Genomic DNA, 22,987 nt, shown 5'->3' with positions numbered 1-22,987 from the left:
TTACAATAGCCAGAATGTAGAAGCAACACAGGCATCCCCTGATGAATAAAGACAGCATGTGCAAGCTTGTAAAAAGGAAGGAAAAACTGACATACTACCACATGGACAAAGCTCGAGGACATTGCACTTTGTAAAATAATCCAGTTGTGAAAACACAAATACTCTATGCAAATTTATAGAACGGTGGCTTCTAGAGGCTGGAGGACAGGGGAAGTACAAAATTGTTATTAAATGGATATAGAGTTTCATTTTGACAGGTGAAAAGTTGTAGAGTGGTGGCACAACAATCTGAAAACCGCTTAACATTACTGACTACACCTGAAAACGGTTGAAGTGGTGAATTGTATGATGAATATACGCACTACAAATAAACTACTAATTATTTTAAATGCATTCATCTTTTTTATAAGAAAATCTAAAGAAAATAATCTATCAAATGTAAGCATGACATCAAAAGTAAGCAACAGAAAATATGTATACTAAGAATGTGCTAATGCTGATTATCAACAGTTTTGGTGTTCTGGCTACTCTTTTCTTTCTTATTTTAGAATTTATTTATTTTTATGGCAAAGTCAGAAATACAGAGAGAAAGACACACCAAGAAGAAGATCTTCCATCTCCAATTTACTCCCCAAACGGCTGCAATGGCCGGAGCTGCACTGATCTGTAGTCAGGAGCCAGGAATCTCTTCTGGGTCTCCTACGTGAGTGCAGGGTCCCAAGGCATAGGGTCATCCTTGACTGCTTTCCCAGGCCACAAGCAGAGAGTTGGATGGGAAGTGGGGCTGCTGGGGGCGTCCGTTTGGGATCCTGGCACATGCAAGGTGGAGACTTTAGTTGCTAGGCTACTTTGTCACACCCCTGGCAGCTCTTTTCTATTCTTTAGAGCAACAGAAAGACTTAGATAGACACAGAAAAGAAGGAAGGAAAGAAGGAAGGAAGGAAGGAAGGAAGGAAGGAAGGAAGGAAGGAAGGAAGGAAGGAAGGAAGGAAGGAAGGAACGAAGACATCTGTCTGCTGGTTCTCTCTCTAAGTGGCTTGCCATTGCTATGTCTGGACCAAGCTAAAGCAGGAGCTGGGAGCCTCATCCATGCTTCCCACATGGGTGGTAGGTGCACAAGCCTTTAGGTCATCATCTGCTGCCTTCCCAGGTGCATTAACAGAAGCTGGGTTGGAAGCAGAGCATCTAGAACTTAAACTGGCACTCTGATGCTGGTTGCCCAATTTTAACATGCTGTGTCACAATGCTGGTCCCAACTCTCCTTCTTTAACACACAATTTCTGTGTGATGAACTTTATTGATTGACATAATAAGTAAATTAAGTGGTAACTTTTAATTAAGAAAAATGAAATACTGTGGAGAGCTTTTTAGTTCTGTCATTTGCCAATATCTGTGAAGAATTATGAAACTCAATGTTGCTGAAGGAATGAAAACAGATATTCTTATATTCTGCAAGATGAGTGTAGTTGGCTACATTTCTGAGAGAGAATTCAGTCCGATATACAGCACGAATATGTGACATTTATTCTTATCTGAATGAGTCCTTTTTTAAAAAGTGAGTTTTCAGGGAATAACAGTAAAAGAACTGTCACTGTTTACATAATACATGTTCACTCAGAGAGGACTGATACTCAAACAAGGACTAAGGAAAGGATCAGAGAAAGAAGCATCATTACGGAAATAGGGTGAAAATTAGGGTAGAAAATAAGATAACTTCATAGTCTGGCTCTTTTTATTAGTAGATAGCATGGAAATCACACCAAAATTTTACTTTGCATTAACAGGAATATTGGGAAACTCCATTAAAGAATTTTCTCAAGAAAGCCTACTCACGGATCTTTGATATTTTCTTTACATTAAGGGGGACACTATAAGCGTACATCATTAACACAGAAGGAAACAGTATGTTGATTTTTAGTTAACTCTTTTAGAATTGTATTAAAACATAAAAAGCAATCTTATATGGTAATTGTATAAATCTGAGATCTCACAAGTGAAATTCAAATCATTCTAGCTCTTAAATGGAACCACGGATATAGCATTTAAAATGAAAGAGCCAGAGTGAGTTTAAAATGAAAGAGCCAGAGTGAGTTTTATGACAAAATGGGAATGGTAATTTGACATCTGGTTCCATCCCTTCTGATCCAGCTTCCTGCTATTGCATCTTGGAAGCAGCAGATGGTTCAAGTGCTGCAGTCCCTACCAAGTCTTGGGCTCCTAGCATTGGCCTGGTCCAGTCATGGTTGTTGTGGACATTTGGGAAATTAACAAGCTGACGGGATCTTTCTCTCTCCTCTTTTAAGTAGAAGAAAATAAACTTAAAAAGAAAAGGAAGCACCCTACTAATTTGTATTTCAAACTGCAGCAAAGTATTACCATAGATTTGGAGTTTCTGATTTGATGAAACGTATGTCTTGATGATCAAAAACAGCTTACTACCTACCATAGTTTAGTCACTTTCTATTACTTTGGCATCTTGTCACAAAATGAGGATATGTTTGAAAAGATTGATAAATAATGTATGACGAGCCAACTTTCAAAATAGAAAATAGATGATTTGGGAATCAGAAACAAGTTAAATGTTTTTGTTTAGATAAGACTGCGAGGCATTAAATTATAAAACTTATATAACATTTCATCTCAGTAAAAGAAAAAAAAATGGAAATAGGGTGCTTGTTTTGTGACATTGAGTGCATATCTCATTTACATGAATTGAAGCAGAAACAAACCAATCATACTTATAAGAAACCTGAAAAGGCATAGGAGCACATAATGAGGCCCAGTATTGCCTAACTAGGCAGAAATTTGACTCTCACATCCCTAAATATAGATTATTTCTTAAACAAAATCTTGATTTGTAGTTCCCCAATGGTTTGTTAAAAATAGATGTTAACAAATAAAATAGACCTAATTCACATCACTGAAAATGAAACTTCACTCTGTTTCTGCAAAAGCCTGTTTAATCTGGTAATGCCTGGAGCAAAAGATTTATAGTAATTTTCCAAATTGAAATGGTACAACATACTAGCTTTCCCAAGTTATTTCCCCAAGGTCTTATTATGAGAGAACTCATAATAGATGCATAAATGAGAAGACGATTGCCCACACGGATGATTCAGTAGCACACCAAAACCATCCATCTTACTAATGCCAACAAATTCATTATTTTCCATCAGCCTTTCTCTGGGAGTGTTCTGAGTGGAGGAAGCTTTAAAAAACCAGTTTCTTCTTAGTGCAAGCTCTTTAAGGATCAGGGCATTGGTAGACTCTGCACCACACAAAATCCATTATGTTGGGCCCGGCGCGGTGGCGCAAGTGGTTAAGGTCCTCGCCTAGCACGCCCGGGATCCCATATGGGCGCCGGTTCTAATCCCGGCAGCCCCGCTTCCCTTCCAGCTCCCTGCCTGTGGCCTGGGAAAGCAGTCGAGGACGGCCCAAAGCCCAAAGCTTTGGGACCCTGCACCCGCGTGGGAGACCCGGAAGAGGCTCCTGGCTTCGGATCGGCAAAGTATCGGCCCGTTGCACTCACTTGGGGAGTGAATCATCGGATGGAAGATCTTCCTCTCTGTCTCTCCTCTCTGTATATCCGCCGTTTTATATGGAAGACCTAAGGGACTACACACCGAAGAAGCACTCCTTTTTCCTGGTACTGCTGCATGACCTTAAAAGGTGAAAAACGAACACTACAACCATTTAATCAGAACAAAAAATCTGGAGGGCAGGAAGGTATAAGATAGCTATCATGTGACAGATTCAACTTTTATGCAGCCTGGTGGAAAACCTTGCACTCAAATAGGTGAAAATGGTAGAGAAGATTTTAATCAAAATCATGTGGGTTAAGCAAACATGCAATTAATGAGGGTGACCAGGAGCTCCTTTCCTATAACCAACTAAAAGCTTTACTTTTATATTGTTTAGCTCTAGTAATTAGTAGGACTACTTTGCAGGGAATTCAAGCATTATTTGGGCAGTAGAACCAGATAACTGAACCATTTGTACAGTGAATATTTGGATAAGTGAATTATCTGTTGCTAACTGAGCCTCAATTTTCCTCATTTAGGCGTCTCATTTCTAAAGAATATGCTATTTAGCTCACAGAGAAAGCTTGGTTTAACTCTTCTGTAAGGCCTACCAGGAAAGCTAAGCGCAGAAATTTTCTTACCAAAATTAAAAGTATTGCTTGAAAAAAGGATTTTATTGACCGAGAGATATTCAACTATGAAAAGCTTTATGATACTCAATGGATCCAATTTTTCATTTTTTCAGTTAAATTCAGGAAATGCACAATGAGATAAGTTGGTGATATTTTTCACAACTGCATATCACTTATAATACTTATGTTTTTATGGTACCAAGTCCTTGATTTATCTTTTTGACATCTATCATTCACTTAAAGAACTGCTGTAATTGTAGATTGGTCTCATTCACTGACCATCCCTCTTTCTGCTTCTTTTTGCCAAATAAATAAATAACCTTTTTTTATTTTAAAAAAAGTACTTTTAACAATAGCTTTTTATCAATATTGTTTTTATAAGATATTTTAAAAATTACCAAGAGATTTTGGGGGTAATTATAGAAACAGAATTTTTCTAATGATATACCTTTTGACTCTTATTGTGACAGTTAATTTGCAAGTATAGACTACACATCAATTTTCATATTTTACTGAAGCTAAGATGCAATTTATTGATTAAAGCATCCTTACGTTTTGTTAAGAACGAAAAAGACTTTCAATTGCACTATGGAATACAATTGATACCAAGATGTTTCCCACTTTGAGGTACCAATATGTGCATCTCAAAATCAACTAAATATGTCATTTTGTCAAATTTTAAACACTGCCTATGAAATTTTCCATTTTTTTTGTCTTTCACATAAATAACTCATGATTTATTTAAGCAATAAAACCTTTATTTCTACTACATAACAACACTTGTTCTAAGAAAACTTTATTTCTGCTACACATGACAACATATTGCTCTCAGAAACTACTATATTAGTTTCAGCATTGGCTTATGAACGCAAAATTACATGTGAGCAACCTCTGCTTCCCAGACAAAACAATGTTGTGAACAGACTATCAAGTATTTGAAAAAAAAAAAAAGAAAAAGAAAAAAAGCTGTCAACTGTCCACAGGGAGTGCGTCCAGTCACATTTTCAGTCAGTCAGCTGAGGGTTATGTCAATACTTAGTCTCTGTTCTGTAGAAAGAACACAACACAAGTATGAAAATCATCACCTGAAAGCAAGCAGCTGTTGAAGATAGTATTCCTAAAGCATTAGGAATTGACCCTTTATTTCAACATCAGCAGTGTTAACAGAGATGTCCCAAGATAAAACAAAGCCACACTTACTGAGAAAGATGATGCAAGTAGGCACTGAATTTCTAGAGAGGAAATGCTGTTCAAGTAATATAATATCAGATGCTCTGAAATATTAAAATTCTTGTTTTCCACAAATAGAGAAAAACACTGATGCATCAAACTCATCTCCAATGAGAATCCAACGACTTTCTAACATTTTTTTTTTCCATTTCTTAGGCAGGCTCACTTTAAATCCTGGACTTACTCCTCAGGGACGAAAGATTATCAACACTCTTCATAGTTGGGTTTGTGTCTTTGAAATTAGAAACAAACACAAAACTGTATCCCCTCCCACCAAAAACAAAAAAACCCACAACTTCAACTGACACACCACATAAAATTTGGTAGTCTTTCAGATTATTTTATTGAAACTTAAAATATTTAATGCAGCAACAAAGGAAGAGCATTGTATATAGGTATAAACAGACAATTTGCAGCAAAAATTAAAAAAAAAAAAAAAAAAAAAACACAAAATACAAAACTTGCTGCCATAAATGTGATCCCATTTTATCTTTGCCCTGAATATGTGCAATATGTTCAATAAGGAAGAAAACACTAGATATATATTTTTATCACTAGCTATGCTGAAGAATACATTCCTCTAATACAAGGCATTTGATTTAAGCCCATCAATTTTAATGGGAAAGAAAAGGTACTTTAAAGGTGAATTCTCATTGCACCAGCTGACTATGAGTTCTGCACCATTAAACTTTCTTTCACATCATTTGGATGTCATTATTTTAGAGGAGATGCTAAGAGATTTGGCTCATACTTGCAAGTGTTTTGTTTTTCTTCTTCATCTTATAAGGTTTTGTTAACTCACTGTCTCTCAATAATCCTATAGGAGAAAATGGGCCTCAGGAAGATGGAAAACCTACCCAATCTTAAGAAATGCCAGAGCTGGAAATCCAACCTATATTTTATGATTTTAAGTGTTATCTTAACATATAGTTATTAGGAAAGGCTTAACCACATTAAGAGCAACAGTTTTTCACACCAAGAAGTCCATATTACTGTCCTTTATAGGGACAAAGAATCGTTTAAAATCTCATATGCTGCTCTTATATACTGAAATATTCAGGCAAGAATAAATAGATTCTTTGCATGTTATTTCATAGTATATAGAGAATTTCATTTCTGATGTTTTATTCAGGTACAAAAAAAACTGCTTGTTAATTCTTTTTCATTGTCAGTGTAATATTTCTAGGATTAAACTGCTGAGAATGTATGCTGTAACAAGCATCAATTTTGTCATGAATTAAAACATTTTAAAATTAGGATTATTCATAATGAGCCACGGGTAATTTTCCCTTGCCAACTGCTCACAGTTCTACAAAGGAGGAACTAATTGCCTGACTTGCTCCAGGAGAGAAAGGTCCTCAGCATAGGGCCTCAGGAGAGTCAGATACTTGCTAGTGACATAAGAGTTAGCCAGAGAAGCTTCTGCGATAAACGACAATAACTTGAGGCTGAAGTCAAATGGCTTGCGCCTACTGACCATCTGACCGGTACTAGAGCTGGGAAGCTGCTGAATGTAGCATTACGGTAACAGCTTCCCCCGAAATGCAGAATCCAGTTACAGAATAAAAAGGTCTAACTGCAAAGACCGTCTAACCAAAGTGTAGATATAAATTAATCAGCACAAAAAAAGAGCCTGAAGTTTCATCTCTGAAAACTAGCAAATAAGAAAAAAAGTTCTTATGGGCTCCATGTATCAGTACTTATAACACATGAGCATCTTGTGTAAGCTGTCAACATTTAAAAAATACATATATACACACACAAAAATATTTTCTGAATGTGTATTTCAATGTATAAATGCTCAAACGCAAGTCCAGAAAAACATCAACATTTAGGAAAAAGGCTCAAAAAAGGGTACATTATTTGATACAGAGTTTCAGGCATGTGATCAGTGAGAAGTCAAAAAATTCTTTAAAATTATTTTAATTCTTCAAAGCAAAACATTTAAAATATTTACAAACAAAAATAACTTCAATTTTCTAAAAAGAAATCTGGTTTTATTTTAAAGAAGGACAAAACAATTCTGGTATCAAAAACACCTTTAAAAATTTTTTTTAAAAGTTTAGAAACCTAAATTGTAAAACAACTGGACTTTATCAGTAGAATTTTAACCCAGAGTACTTTTAACTAATTTTGAAACCTCAAAAAAGAAAAGTCTATACTAAAGTGCTATGCATATCCATCGTGCTATGTTTTATAGGTAGCATATTTTAAAGTGCAGACTAAGGAATGCTTACCTCAAGAGTCAGTACGTTCTTTGCCGTTTGTTGGATTCTTCTCTGGGGGAATCTGCCAGCATGACTTTAAGTCTGACTCCATTCAGAATCTTTCCATGTAAAGTAGCAATGGCGTCGTTAGCGCTCATTCTATCTGCATACTTGGCATACCCCACATTTTTTCCTGACACAAGGTAAACTTCGATCAGGTTACCAAAACGACTGAAACAAAGTGAAAGAATCAACTGAAATCAAACTGTTCAGGTCTAAAATTTGAGGTTCATTTTGGATTCCTTTTTCACCCTTCTCTCCACGTGCAAAATCCCATTCACGTCACATTTAAACATTTAAATTTTTCTTCATTGTCACTGAGGTCTGTTTGCTCACTTAACATCATCACCTTCCCCTTAGATTACTCTAAACGTCCCTTCAGAGACATGACTTGTTTTTCCATGTTTGCAGTGAACCATATTCCAGAACCATCAAAGGGAAAATCCCAGAAATAAGTTTCACACTGCACACAACTTTGTTTAGTGTGATGAAATCTCTCACCACCCTCTATTCCATCCACAGTGTGCATCATCAGCCTATAGGCCATTAGTCTCTTAGCAGCTATTTTGGTTTTTACTGACTGCTTGCACTCAAGTAACCCTTACTTTACTTAATAATGGATCCAAAATGAGAGCAAAAAGATGCCAGGCAATTTTATTTAGGTTACTGTTATAACTGTACTATTTTAATTTTACTATCTCTCTTGATAATTTTGTACTATGCCTAATAAAAAAGCTAAACTTTATTACAGATACATATCCACTATGTATATATTGTAAGTACAAACATAAACACATATGAATACATATACATAAAACTATATTTTACAGGTTGATATAACTGTATATATATAGTCTTTATATATATTCAGTAGTATCCTTAATTTTAGGCATTCCCCAAGAGTCTTGTCTCTCTCCAACCCATTCACTACCCTGTCTAGCCGGTGAAATGATGACTTAGTCTCTAAGATCTATCCAGTAGCTCCCTTTGCCAACAGGGTAAAGAACAAGTCCTTAGTACAAGGTTGTAGGTTTTTCTTGACATGGTCTTTCCTCTTTACTCACAATCCCTCAATGTCCATAAACTAATGATCTCATAGTTTCCCTGGGAGAAATCATCATTCCACCCCCAGGCTTTTTTTTCATGATAAAATTACTTCTATCCTTTGCGTCTCGAGCCTTTGCTTCTTTCAGGACGCTTACTCAGAGCTTCTAAAGTAGGTGGTTTGCTGTTTATTTTTCACATTCCTTATTACAGCACAAAGTTCATGAGGTTGTAATTTCCTATTTATTTGTCTTTCTCCCACAAGAAATTAGATAAGAGGACTAGGACTATAATGCCTTATTCATATTACTACAATCTTGTTTAAACAGTCTCCAGCACTTAGCACAGCCTATGCTGGCACAAAGGAGCAATTCAAGAAACAAACAAGATTAATTAATACATAAAGGACAAAACTGCTGAACCACACACCTGATATTTTGTATGGCTCTCTAATAAGCTTCCTATGTACTAGTTTAATTCTCAAATATTCTTATAAAGCAAATATAACAAAACAAAAAGAAAAACTATGGAGTAACATTAAAAATACAAAATAAAGAAGAACCTTCTCGTTATTCATTGAGCAACTGCCTACCAAACATGACTGTATGCCTTTTAAGGGCCCAAAAGAGCACAGACAAAATGGGAGACAGTAAATGCTGCTCAGTAGAATCACAGATAGGTGAAAAGAATTCTAGTGGAGAGGTCTGTGCAGATGTATTACCTACTAATGGACAATTACTCCATTTTATGCCTGCAACCTTGCAAAAACAATCAAACATGCTTTATGAATTCAAAACAAAATAACTAGAAATTCTATGTAGATATTTCGGATATGTGACTGACAAAGATAAGGTAATGATTATACATTGAAAAAAAGTATTACAAAAGATTATATATAACATATGATACAATATATTACATACAATATTTTCAATGCATAATATTACATTATATATTACACATATAAAAATTATATATATGTGAATATATATAGTTTTTAGTAGCACAAAACAGACCATCTCTGATCAGTTTTGAGTAGGGATTTTCATAATTATGAAACTGTTTGAATTACTAGCTTAAATTTTATTAAAAATCACAATTTTATAAAACAGAAATCTTACCAGAATATATCCTCTAATACATCTAAAGGTAAAGGGTGAGGATTAAATACGATAAAAAGTCTTTCTTTCACAGGAGTTTCAGGGGGAGCCTTTTTTTTGCATGATGGAAGTACAACGTCTGTCTGGATTTGAGGCAACTGTGATCCAGAACTTCCTCCAAATTGCTGTTGAATTGGTAGCAACAAACAAGAAAAGAGAAACTGTAAGTTAGGAATTTAGACAAGAGTTGAAGACAGATGTGTCTAGTAGCATCTATGTAGTCATCTATGGATCTGAAGCAGTTCTTACATAGGTAATAAACAAAGACCCACACACTACAAACTACTTGTAAGATGCAATATACAGGCTAGCTCCTTACCTACTTACCAGAAATTGCTGCTGACTTGGGTTGTTCCACACCACTGATGCAAGTTGGGCAGCTACCATCTGGGTTGCCATTTTTCTAAGGAGACTGGAGACAATAACTGATAATTTACAGAAAAAGTAGCAATATGTGGTCTCTTAAGAGTAATTGGTGTTGTGTGATATCACCCAAGAGGTCAACTACTTTTCTATTTTTATTCTTCAAGTCATAATCAAGTACACCCAAAGCTTGGCATTAGACACTCGTGGAATGGTACTTACTCTGTTGCATTACTCCCATCATCGATAAAGGAAACGCCTATCCGATTCCCAGGAGGATACTGAAACCCATGTAACTTATATTTTGCATAAATTGCTGATGCTACATTAAAGTATTGAACCACTCCATGCCCTAAAATATACAGAAACAAAGCATAAATCAGATTGAATGCCTCAAAAATAAAGCAATATAGAACCTCAATATAACTAGTGTTTGTAAAACCAAATGCATCAAAAAACAAAGATCTACTTACTATACATGTATAAAATGCTATCTTCCTAGAAAGCTAATCATAAATTAGATTGACAAAAACATGAATGCTAAATTTTAAGGAAAATGGAGCAATAGTATATGTTCTAACAAACTCTGAAAAATTAAAACCATTTTTTCATTGAATTGAAAAGCAAAGCAAGATATTCCATTTGCTAGTTTACTTTCCAAATGTCACTGACATCAAGGGGCTAAGCCAGGCAAAAGCCAAGAGCGCTACACTTGATCCCCAGGACAGGCAGGGGTTGAAATACCATCATGTGCCATCAGCAGCTGCACAGGATGCATGAACAGAAACCTGATGGAGAGTGGAGGAATCAAGACTTGAACCAGCACTTCATTATGGGAGGCGGGGTGTCACAAGTAGCAGGAACCCTAAAAGAACTAAATCATGTGGTGTACCTATAGCACTGGAATAGATCCCATGCATGATTTCTTCACAGCACTGTTTCATTCCAATTCTTCAATAAAACAATGAAAAAAAGAACCAAACAACCTGGATTTAATGAGTGTCTATTGTGTGCTAGGCCTCACATTAGGTATTCTACTTATATTATTTCTAATTTTCATCTAATTCTAGCAATTAAGATATTAACAATCCCATTTCAGGAATGAGGAGAGAGGTACAAAAAGAATAAGCTGCCAAGGTCTTTAAGTTACATGCCACCACCTGAGTCTAACGCAAAATGGAATGCCAAAAATGTTCTATTATGCTATTTCTATGATGCTTCCTTGAACAAAACATCTTAATAAAAATCAAAATCTGTGGGCATCTGGGTTTGGATCCTGGTTCCTTTCGAAACTTCAACTTCCTGCTAATAGCATCAGGCAATGGCTTAACTGGTTGGGCTTAACTGCTATTCACACCCACATGGAAGAGAGCTGGATTGGTTCCTGGCTCTTGGCTTCAGCCTACTCAGCTCCATGTATTGTAGGCATTAGGGGAACATACCAGTAAACAGAAGATCATTCTGTGTGTGTTTATGTGTGTCTCTTTCTGTCTGTCAAATAAACATTTTTTTTTAATTTCACTTAAGCTCTATTTCAAATACCTGATACTACAGCTTTGCTACTACTGAGAATAGGGAGAAGTATAGCGATGAAATTCTTGAAATGAGGGAACACATTTCATCTAGGGCCATAAAGTTTAAGAAGTAAAAGAAGAGATGACTCAAGAGGAAATTTTTTATACCTTTATTTAGCATGAGTCAATAAACACACAGATGCTATCCTGCGGTATTTCTGTTGTATATATATAAATAGAAAATGTACTATTTTATGGAAATTAAAAATATTTTCTTAAAGAGAATGGCTCTATATAAAACATGTATTACACTAAGGTGTTTTTGTTGTTAAGGTATCACTGAGCTTTAAAGCTGAAAGCAAAGAAAAGGGAAATAAAACTGTCACATAAACAGTATCTGACATTTCACTGGAGAAATACTGAATGACAATGTAGATGTTACTTTACCATAATTCGAATAAGGATCTCGTTGAACTTCACAGTACTCCAATCCAGGCACTATGTCGAAGAGGCTGAAAAGCTGTTCCTCAGTGAAAGGAACTCTTGACACAACTGACAAGCGTTTAGAGATAGCCTCCTGGCCTCTGTTGTCGTTCTTGTCAAAACCTGAAAATTCCGATGGTTGTTCTCCAAAAAAAAAAAAAAAAAAAGCAAATCTTCAAATTTCTTAGCACTTAGGAATTCTACTTCCTATAATTTCAAATACTACACTAAAAAGTCCACTGCATCAAAGAAAGGCCCCGCACTATGTATTTGGGCATCAGCACTTACCAGAGAGACTAATGACAAGAAAACAGAATTCTTCCACTCCCTGCCTTCAATGCACAAACACAGAGACTATTTTCATAGGAGTATGTTTAGCATGAAAGAGTGAAAACCGGGACACGTAGTGTACCTGCAGGTCTCTGTCCTAATTTCCTAAGTTGTAGACTTTCTTTTCATCACTCATTTTTTTCTTTTTCTAGCTTATATTTTTGCCATCTTTCTCCTCCCTGTAGCCATAATTTTAAAGCAGCAGCAGTCTGGGGGCAAAATTTTGGAACTGAAGCTAAAAGAATACCTGTCTTCTGTACTTTTTTAATCAGCCATACAGAAGGATGCTTACAGTGGAAAGTACCAGTAACAGAATTTTATATGTAGGTAACACATAACCGAAGGAAACTGTAATTGAAAAATTAAGTGCTATACATTTGAGACTTTAGGAGCCATGACCAAGTTTTAGGAAAAAAGAAGTACGTTTAAGATTTTTATTAAGTGATTTATAATCTGATAATGAAAGAATATTTTAAGAAATTGAGACACTACATATAGAGTTAAAGTAAAGATAGCTCACTTACCAAATGAAAACATATTTACTCTAGGTTCGTGTCCCAAAGCCTCTTGCCTCATATTATTGTAATAATCTTGTTCTGAGGACTCAGATGCTTTATTCTTAGGTTCAGCCAAGATGGCCCTAAAACCTGAAAAAGAGAATGCATAAATTGCTAAAATAATGTGCCAACAAATACACTTGATTGTTAATGTTTAACTTTTTAAAACATAATTTTGCCAGGGCCAGTACTGTGGAACACTGGGTTAAGCCAGCATCTTAGGAGTGCCAGTTTGAGTCTGGCTGTTCAACTTCCAATCTGGTTTTTTGCTAATGCTTGGGAAAGCAGCAGAGGATGATCCATGAAGGTAGGCCCACTGTCACCTAACAGCTTGGACCAGCTTCAGCCATTGCAGTCATTCCGGAAGTGAACCAGTAGATGCAAACTCTCTTCTACATCACCTTCCAAATAAATAAATATTAAAAAAATATATATATAATGTACCAGGCAAAATCTACACTATGCCATTTCCAATAGCCCTATTTCTTTCCTTTTGCCATTATTGTACATGGTGAATAGCCAATGAAAATCAGCAAGAATCCCTAATTATATAGACATGAAAGATCAATAACTCTATGCTACACCACTGAATCTCCACTGACTACAGATAACATCATCTTTCATTTGTTCATGCTCCTTAACATAAAAATACTAAAGAGCTTCTTCATATTTAACTTGTCCTAAGGATTTTTCTTTAAAATACACTTGGAATATATTTTACTTTAAATTCTTTACACTTTTAAATTTAGATTCTTCAATCTATCATAATACCTTTTAACTGGTCTCCTTGTTTCTGCATCAAGTTTTAATTAGGACTCTAAGAATGAGCTTCAAAAGGTAGGAACGTTCCACATTCCTCTGAAACTGAATGAAATGTTTATACATCTATGCATGCACACAGGCATATTCAAAAGGTTCATAACTCTCAAAATCTTATTTTCAGTGTCTTTAAAGAGGATAAAACCAACCAGTCTGATTTCTTTCTTTGGAAATCTTTCCTTAACAGTGTGTGATTAAATCAACAGTTGCAAGTTTTTAAAAATCATTTTTCTCAAAAGAACTCAAAACAAAACCGTAATGTGGATTAAGACTGAACTCTTCATACACTCTCCAAAATATAGTTCCAATACACAGATAAGCTCATCTCCATCTCAGATTGCCTCAGCTGGGGCACTGTCTTACACAGACGGCTGCCTTCAGTCTTAACGCCTAAGGTGAGTGTACTGCTGGCACTGTGACTCTGCTCTCACCACTCTCACTTGCAAGCAGGATCCACTTCCGCTGCATGGGTTGCCATGCTCACTCAGCTCTCCTGTTGCTCACTGCTGAGACCATACCACACACCTTTCAACATTTTATGATTTGGTAAATTGCTACAAATGGCAATTTGACAGAGAGCTTTGTTGAGAGTCTACAGCAGATACATGGAGTGACCAGAAAACAGATACACTTCCTGCCTGCAAAGAGCCTTTAAAAATTGTAATATTCCTTAGTCTATTAGATCTTGGTTACCCAATACAAATATAAAATGTCACAGCTGCCATATATTTCATTTGTATCCCCCTCTTTAGCACATTGATGAACACCTTCAGGTATCAATTAATGCTGATTAAATGAGACACTTAAGAACTAAAAAAGTTTTGGTATGCACATTGGGGTTTCTAAAATTTCTACTTGTTAACAAGAATTCTTTCCTGCATGTATAGTTTCTCAGCATCTTTTCAAACCCACTATTTATTCCATACCTCCTTTCTAAAGATCAACTCAACTACAAGTATGATGCCAAACAATATTCTCCCTGGCTTCTTTAAATTCTTAATCTTCATTATGTATGCCAGCAATAACAAGATACAAATACGGTCACTCCACCTTGAAATCTACCCATATTTATCTTTGCTAGCAAGCCTTATAAATCCTGTATTTATTCTCTTTATTAGTTAGTATGAGTAATTGTATTTACGCTTTAAGTGAAATATGAACAAATATTTAAAATAAAATTTGAGGCAATTTTACTTATTTATACTTACTTAAGATTTTATTTTTAGTTGAGAAGCAGTTACAGAAAGGAGACAAAGAGGTCTTCCATCTGTTGTTTCACCCCCAAATAGTTGCAATAACTGGAGCTGGGCCAATCTGAATCAAGGAGCCTGGGGTTTTTTCAGGGTGTGTTGGAGCCCAAGAACTTGAGCCATCTTTTACTGCTTTCCTAGGCCATACGCAGGGAGGTGGATGGGAAGTGGAGCAGCTGGGACTAGAACTGCATATGAGGTGCCAGCACTACAGATGGAGGTTTACTATACTCAGCTATGATGCCAGTCCCTATTTATACTTATCTGTTTTCAAAGATTTATTTATTTCAAAGTCATAGTTATAGAGAGAGAGAGAGAGACAGATCTAACTTTGATTTGCTGGTTTATTCCCCAGATAGTGCTAACAGCCAGTACTAGACCTGACAGAAGCTAGTAGCTAGGAGCTACAGGAGAGACAAAGATCTTCCATCTGCTGGTTCACTCCCCCAAAACTGCAATGGCCGGACCTGAGCTGATCTGAAGCCAGAATTCAGGAGCTTCTTTCAGGTCTCCCATATGGGTGCAGGACTTAGACCATCCTCGAATGCTTTCCCAGGCAATAAGGAGGGAGTTGAATGGGAAGTGGAGCAACCAGGACAAGAATCACTGTCTATACGGGATCCTGGCGCTTGCAAGGTGAGAATTTAACCATTGAACCATCACACTGGGTTCATATTTTAATATTTAGTTATTTTAATTGGACATCAGAGCTACAGAGAGAGGGAGAGGAAGAGACAGTGACCCTTCACCTGCTGGCTCACTCTCCAAATGGCTAAAATGTTAAGAGCTGAGTCAGTCAAAGGATGAGAGCCAGGAATCTCTTCTGAGTCTCCCATATGTGTGGTAGGGCCCAAGGCCTTGGTCCATCCTCCACTGCTTTTGCAGCCTATAAGGATGGAGCTGAATGTGAACTAGAGCAGCCGGGAAATGAATTGGCATCCACATAGGATGACTGTGCTAGATGGAGGATTTGCTGGCTATGCCACTGTGCTGGCCCCTGGATGATATTTGTATTAAAATATTTATCACTCAGGCTAAATTAATATGCATAGGTAGTAGAAAAAATTAACATTAAATACAGTTATTCAGAATATTAGAATGTTAAGAAAAAAGCTTTTAGCAATATCGAACAAATATCCTTACTTCGATCACAGTTTTCTATTGCTTGAGCAGCTTGTGATGGTTTTAAGTATCGTACGTAGCCCAAACCTTTACTTTCTCCAGTGACTTTATTCTTAATAATGCTGCAATATTCGATATCTCCATATACCTACAGGAGTCCAAAATTAACAATTAAACAAAAATCAATTGAAATTTACATACATCTGTGTTTCTTGTAGGTACTCAACAAAATCCTTCCATGAGTTACAGATATTTCATATTGCTTTTTTCATAGACAAGGATGTTGGACCTCACAGAGTTCAAATAGCTTGCCTAAGTCAGAGAGAGAGACAGGAAGAGTTTGGATATGGCATGAAGAGCAGCAAAGTTTTTCCCAGCAGGGAATTCTAGAACTGGATTTCCTAGGTTCAAATCCTGGCTTGTCATTTAAAAGTGGACATTTTGGGCCCGGCGCGGTGGTACAGTGGTTAAGGTCCTCGCCTAGCATGCCTGGGATCCCATACGGGCACCGGTTCTATCCCGGCAGCCCCGCTTCCCATCCTGCTCCCTGCCTGTGGCCCGGGAAAGCAGCTGAGGACGGCCCAAAGCTTTGGGAACCTGCACCCGCGTGGGAGACCCGGAAGAGGCTCCTGGCTTCGGATCGGCATAGCATCAGCTGTTGCGCTCACTTGGGGAGTGAATCATCGGACGGAAGATCTTCCTCTCTGTCTCTCCTCTCTGTATATCCGCCTTTCCAATAAAAAAAAATAATAATAATAATAATAAAAAGTGGGCATTTTATCTATCCTTTCTATGCCTCTTCATTTGTTAAACAGGACTAATAACAGTCACTACTTCACAGGGTTGTCTTAAAGGTTAAATGAACTAACACACATTCATCACTTAAGCAGTGCCTTGGACATACTAAACAATCAATAAACACTGGCTATAATTTTATCTTCTAACAGGAATCTGAATGACTGCATAGTCTTTTGATAGCATATCTCTGAAATACACTGGTTCATTCAAAAAGTTAATATTCTAGGTGAGAACTAAACCTACTTCTAATGCTGGGAGATAAACAGAATAAAAATTCTTAGAAATTATTATTTATTCAATGAACTCTCCTGTAATCGATTAACACTGTAAGTTGCTGTACATTCAGATAAAAATGCTTTATTTGCTCATTTAAACCAAGTTTATAACTAAAGTTTAAAAAAGCTATTTCTTTCAGTAGTACAAGAAAAATGGAATACATATCTTGGCATCTATTATTTTTGCCATGTCTTACCTTTTTTTTTTTTAAACATATTAACATATTTTTATTTGAAAGACAGAGTTACAGAGAAGAAGACAGGGAGGAAAATCTTCCATCTGCTGGTGCAATCCCCAAATGGCAGCAATAGCTTGAGTTGAGCTGATTTGAAGCCAGGAGCCAGGAGCTTTTTTTAGGCCTCTCACAGAATCCCAAGGGCCTAAGCTATCTTCTGCTGTTTTCCCAGGCCGTTAAGCAGAAAGCTGGAAGTGGAGCAGCTGGGATACAAACAGTTGCCCATTTAGGATCTCAGAGCCTCAGGCAGAGGCTTAACTTACTCTGCCATGGTGCTGCCTCTTTACTCAACTCTTAATCGAGATAGAACCAAGAAAGTTTACAGATTAGTTTTTATTGCATGTTTCTTTTCTCTTTGCTTGTCGCTTACCTGACTCATTGTACTGGGAAGGTTAGTAGAAAAAGGATAAAAGGCAAAAAAAAACCCTGAAAACAGTTTGAAAATTGCTTTGTAATAATTGATGTGAAGTTAATCAATACACGTGTCAATGACTAAAAGGAATTTAAAGTATCTTCAAATTTCATTTGCTTCTTAGCACTAAACTTCTACAGTTCAGTGCTGTAGCTGGCTTCTTCAGATGTAACTACTTTGAAGGCTCAATTTCCACATGAAATCTCTTGGAAGAATAGGCTATAATACTTGACAGCCTCAGGCCTGCAGACACACAGGCAGTACAGGAGAGTGAAAGGTTAGAGCCATGGGGTCAGCTATCTCCTAGAGTGATTAGACTCTGTGGAAAGGATAGTTGATTGGATATCATTTGCATGAGAATAACTGATTGGATACCATTTGTGTGAGACCAATTGATTGCATATCATTTGAATGACAACAATTGACTGTATATACAAAACAAAGACATGTGCTTTCTCCTTAGGCAGGAATTCTTGCTTTCTTTTAAAAATCTGTATTTGTATGATAAAGACTAAAGGGAGGAATATGACCATTATTATTTTCCAGTTTTTATACATATATTTTTTATATAAAATTAATTACCCTAGGCTTAAAATTTATTAAATACAAATTAGCCTAAAGTTGATGACCTAAAAAACTATTCAATATTCACTATACTTGACTGGTCTTCCTCCACAGTATTTCACATTTAGTGACTGAATGATCTATCAAGGACTAGGAGTTGTCACATGCAAGGATCAGAAAACAGAAGTACCTTAAATTTGTCCCGCAGATCTTCTTCTGTGTAGGACTTTGGTATCATAACAAAGATCCTTGTAAGTTCTTCATCTTCGACATCTCGGTGACTTCCAGAAGATCTGGACTGAGCAATGAAAACCTGAGACAAACAAAAGCCATTTTAAACTGCTTTCTTTCTAGAACTAATCTTTAGAAAAAGTTAATATAACCATATCGTGGTCCATCTCAGTGGCCCTTAAAATGATTTCTTACGCGAGTAGGAAAATGCCTAGAATATGACCTGAGATTCTGCTTTCTAATATTAGCAGTTTAGTTTGAAACATTACCCGTGACATTAGGTTTGTTTAAATTTAATGTTTTATACTCCTGTCTTTATTTAATGTGTAATTTTTTCATTATGTATTGTTTCAGAAGAAAATTCAAATCTCTAATTAGGGTTGTAGATTGGTTATACAGCTAGAAACATGAAGTTTAAAGTATAATTTCATTTTCTATAACCTAAATAGTGTAACAAAATTAATTAAACCACTATACACACACAGGGTCCTTGAAACTTTCTAACTTTCCTTTGAAAGAGGGGCTAAATTAGAATTGAAGTATTAATTCACTGGGGATAGCAAATAAAAGGCCATCAAACCTAAAACAACGTCTGGCAAGGTAACCTAGTGGCTAAAGTCCTCACCTTGCACAAACCAAGGTCCCATATGGAGTCTGGTTCTAATCCCGGTAGCCCCGCTTCCCATCCAGTTTCCTGCTTGTGGCCTTGGAAAGCAGTCAAGGACGGCCCAAAACCTTGGGATCTTGCACCTGTATGGGAGACCCAGAAGAGGCTCCAGGCTCCTGGCCTCAGAGGAGTTCAGCTCCGACCACTGCGGCCACTTGAGGAATGAAATAGGGGATGAAGATCTTCCCCCTCCTCCTCTTTGTATATCTGACTTTCCAAAATAAAATAAATCCAAAAACAAAATAACTCTTAAAAGAAAAAAAAACGTAGAAAGCCAAGGGGTTTCATAAATGTTAAGCAGTGGAGCTAAGGTGTGGTGGGGGACTGGGGTGCGAAGGCGTTTGGAAACAGCCTGTTTTCGCCATGTAAAACCCTGCTTGCATACAAGATGAAGTCAGAATACACCTAAAAACACAATTTACTTTCAGTCATTCCTTCGAAAACTGTCCAGGATAAATCCACGTGCTGGGTTTTGTATGAAGTTTTATGGAAAGCCCAGAGTGTCCCTTACAGTCTCAGTGTAGTGCTGTATCAGTAAGGAATCAGCTCCAAGGACAGAGAGAAGGAAAGCTCCGGTGAGATGGGCGATTCCCAAACCCTGGGGGAGTGAAGTGCTTCTAGTCTTTGACAGCATCTGTGTAAACACACAAAGAACCACCCCCTGAGGGAAGATGGCTTCTGACTCTTGGGTTCCAGACACAGGAGCTCTTCCAAAAGCCCAAACTGAGGTTTTTGTTGTTTTCCGTGTTTACCTTTTCTGTCCGGACAACAGAGCCTACCCCAAATAAGTTTAAATTGGATTTTAAAAAATTCTAAACCTGTTGCTAGAATAGTCTTGACCTGCAGATCCTCCGGGACTCTGCAGATGCAAAGTACAGGAGGAAAAAGTGAAGGCAAAGTGGAAGCAAGGCAAACATGAGGAAGACTGCGGCTGCTGAAGGAACCCGGACTGTCTGCAAGGGAAGGCCGCTCACTGCTCCGGGTCTCCACAGCTGCCAGGCCGCCCCGTCCAGCAGCCTCGGCGGGAAAGGGGTCCTCTTTTAAAAAAAAAAAAAAAAAAAAAAAAAAAAAACCCGCTCCCCAGCCCATCCAGGCAAGGTTCCCCGCCCCGGAGCGCGCACCTTGATGGGCTTGCTGTCGTTGGGGCCCAGGCACTGGCCGTGCATCTCCTCCATGGCCCTGCAGGCCTGCGAGCTGCGGGCGAACTTGACGAAGGCAATGCCCTTGGACTCCTTCGTGTGCTTGTCCCGCACCACCCAGATGTCCTGGATCTCGCCAAAGGGCGAGAAGCGCTCCCTCAGCAGCGACTCGGGCGTGTACTTGCTGATCACCAGGAAGATGCGGCTGTTGGGCGGCTCGTCCAGGCTGTCCACGCCGGGGCGGAAGCCTCCGGCGCTCGCGGAGTTGCCGGCTTCGTCCATCTTGCTCCCCGCCGGCGTGGCAGCCAGGCCGGGGTCCCCCTCGGTGGTCTCGCCCGCCGCCGCGCCGCCGCGCCGCCCGCCACGGCCGCGGGATCCCAAGCTTCCGTTGAGAGGTTCGGCGCTGCGCTTCCGGAAGGCGGAGTCAGGAGGCAGGCGCTCAGCTGCTGTCCGCCCGCGCACGGTGCTGGCTTCCTGGAAGGGATCCTCAGCGCCCCCTGGCGCCGCGGATGACCCTCAGCCGGCCCACGGCGTGCGATCCTAAATTGCCTTGGGCACAGCCTAATCCCAACACAGCCTTTACTCCCGCCCCCCACCCCAGGCTCGCTATCATTCAAGAAACATTTATTCATGACACTGATTACAGATGCTAAGGCTGACTTTATTCAAGGGGGCGGCGATGCAGCTGGGTCTTGGAGAGATTGGATTCAGTTGTGACTCTAATAAGAGCAGAAGTGGCGATTTAAAACCAAGGAGCGAGATGGCGCGAGGGAGGGGGGTGTTAGTGAGTGGAAAATTGCCAAGAGAAAACAAACGGATCAAGGAGGGGTTTCCTGTTAGACTGGTTTAACAGAATTTTCAGTCAAGGCAAACCAAGGGATTTGGCACTACTCTCATTTAAAATAATTTTTGTCCCAAATGCCTTCTACCAGGACAGAGAGACCAAGGTTGCCCCTAGTCAAGCTTTTGGACAAAGGAGAAATTCAACATCTTAGAGAGATTCAACAGTAGATCGCTGTAGCACAGATTAAAGTTGTAGACTCTCGGGAGCTGAAAAGAACCTTTGAGGTCATTCAATCCCACATACACCTGCTAGAGATGAAAAAAAAAATGAAGCCCAAAGCTCAGCCCAAAGTACCAGCGACACCAGCACCAGAGCCCAAGCCCGAATCAAATGGATGTGTTGCTCAACTCGACTCTTACAAACATCCCTGGAGTTTGAGGAGAGAAAGTTGTGGAGTTAGGGAGACACTGCAGGATGCAAGCAGAGGGGGCAGTGCCTTCTGACTTCTAATTCTTTTTGTAAATAGAATTTAAGAGGTCAGCAGAGAGCCACAAGAAACGCGGAAGGGCGGGCTGGATTTAGCAGCGACTGGAAATTGAGTGAAAGGCCCTGACAGTGAACTGAGGTCTAAGTCTAGGCTACTAAGATCCGTGCTGCTCTGAAGTCAATTGGAACAGGTAAACGTTTAGGGAGACTAACTGTGCTAGGAGCTAGACACGCAGTGGGGAAACCATGAACCCCTGTTTTTACAAGCTTTTGTCCTCCCCTCCAGGGGAGAAATTTTATGTGTAAATATATAATGAAAGTTTAATTAATTAACCCATTCATTAATAGGCAAATAATCTTGACTATATACTACTATGTGTTGGACACTATGCAATGCTCAAGGGATTTAGTGTTGAGCAAAGTAACCATTGGAGTTAGCGATTTAGGCTTATATAGTTGTGATGATGTGAGAGGAGTTAGACTGGGCAGTAGGCAGTTAGGGTATTCTGGGTCCCCAAGCCATTTTTTTATATAAAAGAGAATTTCCCCACCATGTCTTAGATTCAACAGAGCACCTTTCTTCCAAGAGACAAGGGCGACATTAACATATCAATTCCCCACCTGAAGCATCAGCCCCATTCTGTCTCCTGGCCATTGCCAAGGGGGAGGGCTTCAGACTGGCCTCTTTCTCATTAGAAAGGGACCAAGGAAGTTGGCCAGTGACACCTTTCTGGCCTTTTGTCCCAAGGCCAGAAAGATGCTCCCCCCACCATTAATACGGGTTCTAATTTTCCTCCTGCCACTATGGCAGGGGATAAGTGTCCTTTCTATCTCAAAGCCCCCTCCCGTCACTAGGACGGGAGTTTTCTTTCTCAACTTTTCTAATAATCTTGCTTTAAAACTAAACTGTGTCCGCAGGAAAATTCTTCTTTCCTGCAAGACAAGAATTGAGGTTGCTGCCATACTCGGGGTCAAAAACCCTATAACAATAGTGTTAGATAATTTTTGTGGAATACACACACACACACACACACACACACACACACACATATATACACAGTAACACAACAATGATTTTTCTTGTTCCCTTTTACTATAGTACC

The 22,987-nt window shown here is 38.5% G+C and overlaps 1 protein-coding gene across 2 annotated transcripts; it reads right to left on the bottom strand.

The window, feature by feature from the left end:
• Window positions 1-4,889: 4,889 nt before the first annotated feature.
• On the bottom strand, window positions 4,890-21,004 carry RBM45 (RNA binding motif protein 45). 2 transcript variants are annotated; one of them, XM_040971795.1, is made up of 10 exons: window positions 20,597-21,004; window positions 18,768-18,890; window positions 16,314-16,440; window positions 13,069-13,191; window positions 12,179-12,358; window positions 10,440-10,569; window positions 10,182-10,266; window positions 9,816-9,979; window positions 7,621-7,821; window positions 4,890-5,238 (listed from the first exon to the last, which is right to left on the bottom strand). In XM_040971795.1, the coding sequence occupies exons 1-9, from the start codon at window positions 20,894-20,896 to the stop codon at window positions 7,629-7,631; spliced, it is 1,425 nt and encodes a 474-aa protein (XP_040827729.1). In that variant the 5' UTR covers window positions 20,897-21,004; the 3' UTR covers window positions 4,890-5,238; window positions 7,621-7,628. The 2 variants fall into 2 exon arrangements, with proteins under 2 accessions (XP_040827729.1, XP_040827728.1); XM_040971794.1 differs by having other exon boundaries at window positions 4,890-5,200; window positions 20,597-21,003.
• Between the last annotated feature and the right edge of the window lie 1,983 nt (window positions 21,005-22,987).

The sequence above is a fragment of the Ochotona curzoniae genome, unplaced genomic scaffold, assembly GCF_017591425.1.
Source record: "Ochotona curzoniae isolate NIBS_2020 unplaced genomic scaffold, NIBS_Ocur_1.0 contig_2210, whole genome shotgun sequence".
In the NCBI taxonomy this organism is placed as follows: Eukaryota; Metazoa; Chordata; class Mammalia; order Lagomorpha; family Ochotonidae; genus Ochotona; species Ochotona curzoniae.
Note: the sequence above shows the minus strand (reverse complement) of the source record. Positions and strands in the feature narration are given on the sequence as shown.

Bases quoted from the DNA above. Each gene is read 5' to 3' on its own strand.
- RBM45 (XM_040971795.1), bottom strand. From the start codon at position 20,896: ATGGACGAAGCCGGCAACTCCGCGAGCGCCGGAGGCTTCCGCCCCGGC. The intron at 18,891-20,596 runs GTGCGCGCTCCG...TGTTTGTCTCAG, and splicing joins ACGACAGCAAGCCCATCAAG to GTTTTCATTGCTCAGTCCAG. The intron at 12,359-13,068 runs GTAAGTGAGCTA...TTTTTTTTGGAG, and splicing joins AGTAAATATGTTTTCATTTG to AACAACCATCGGAATTTTCA.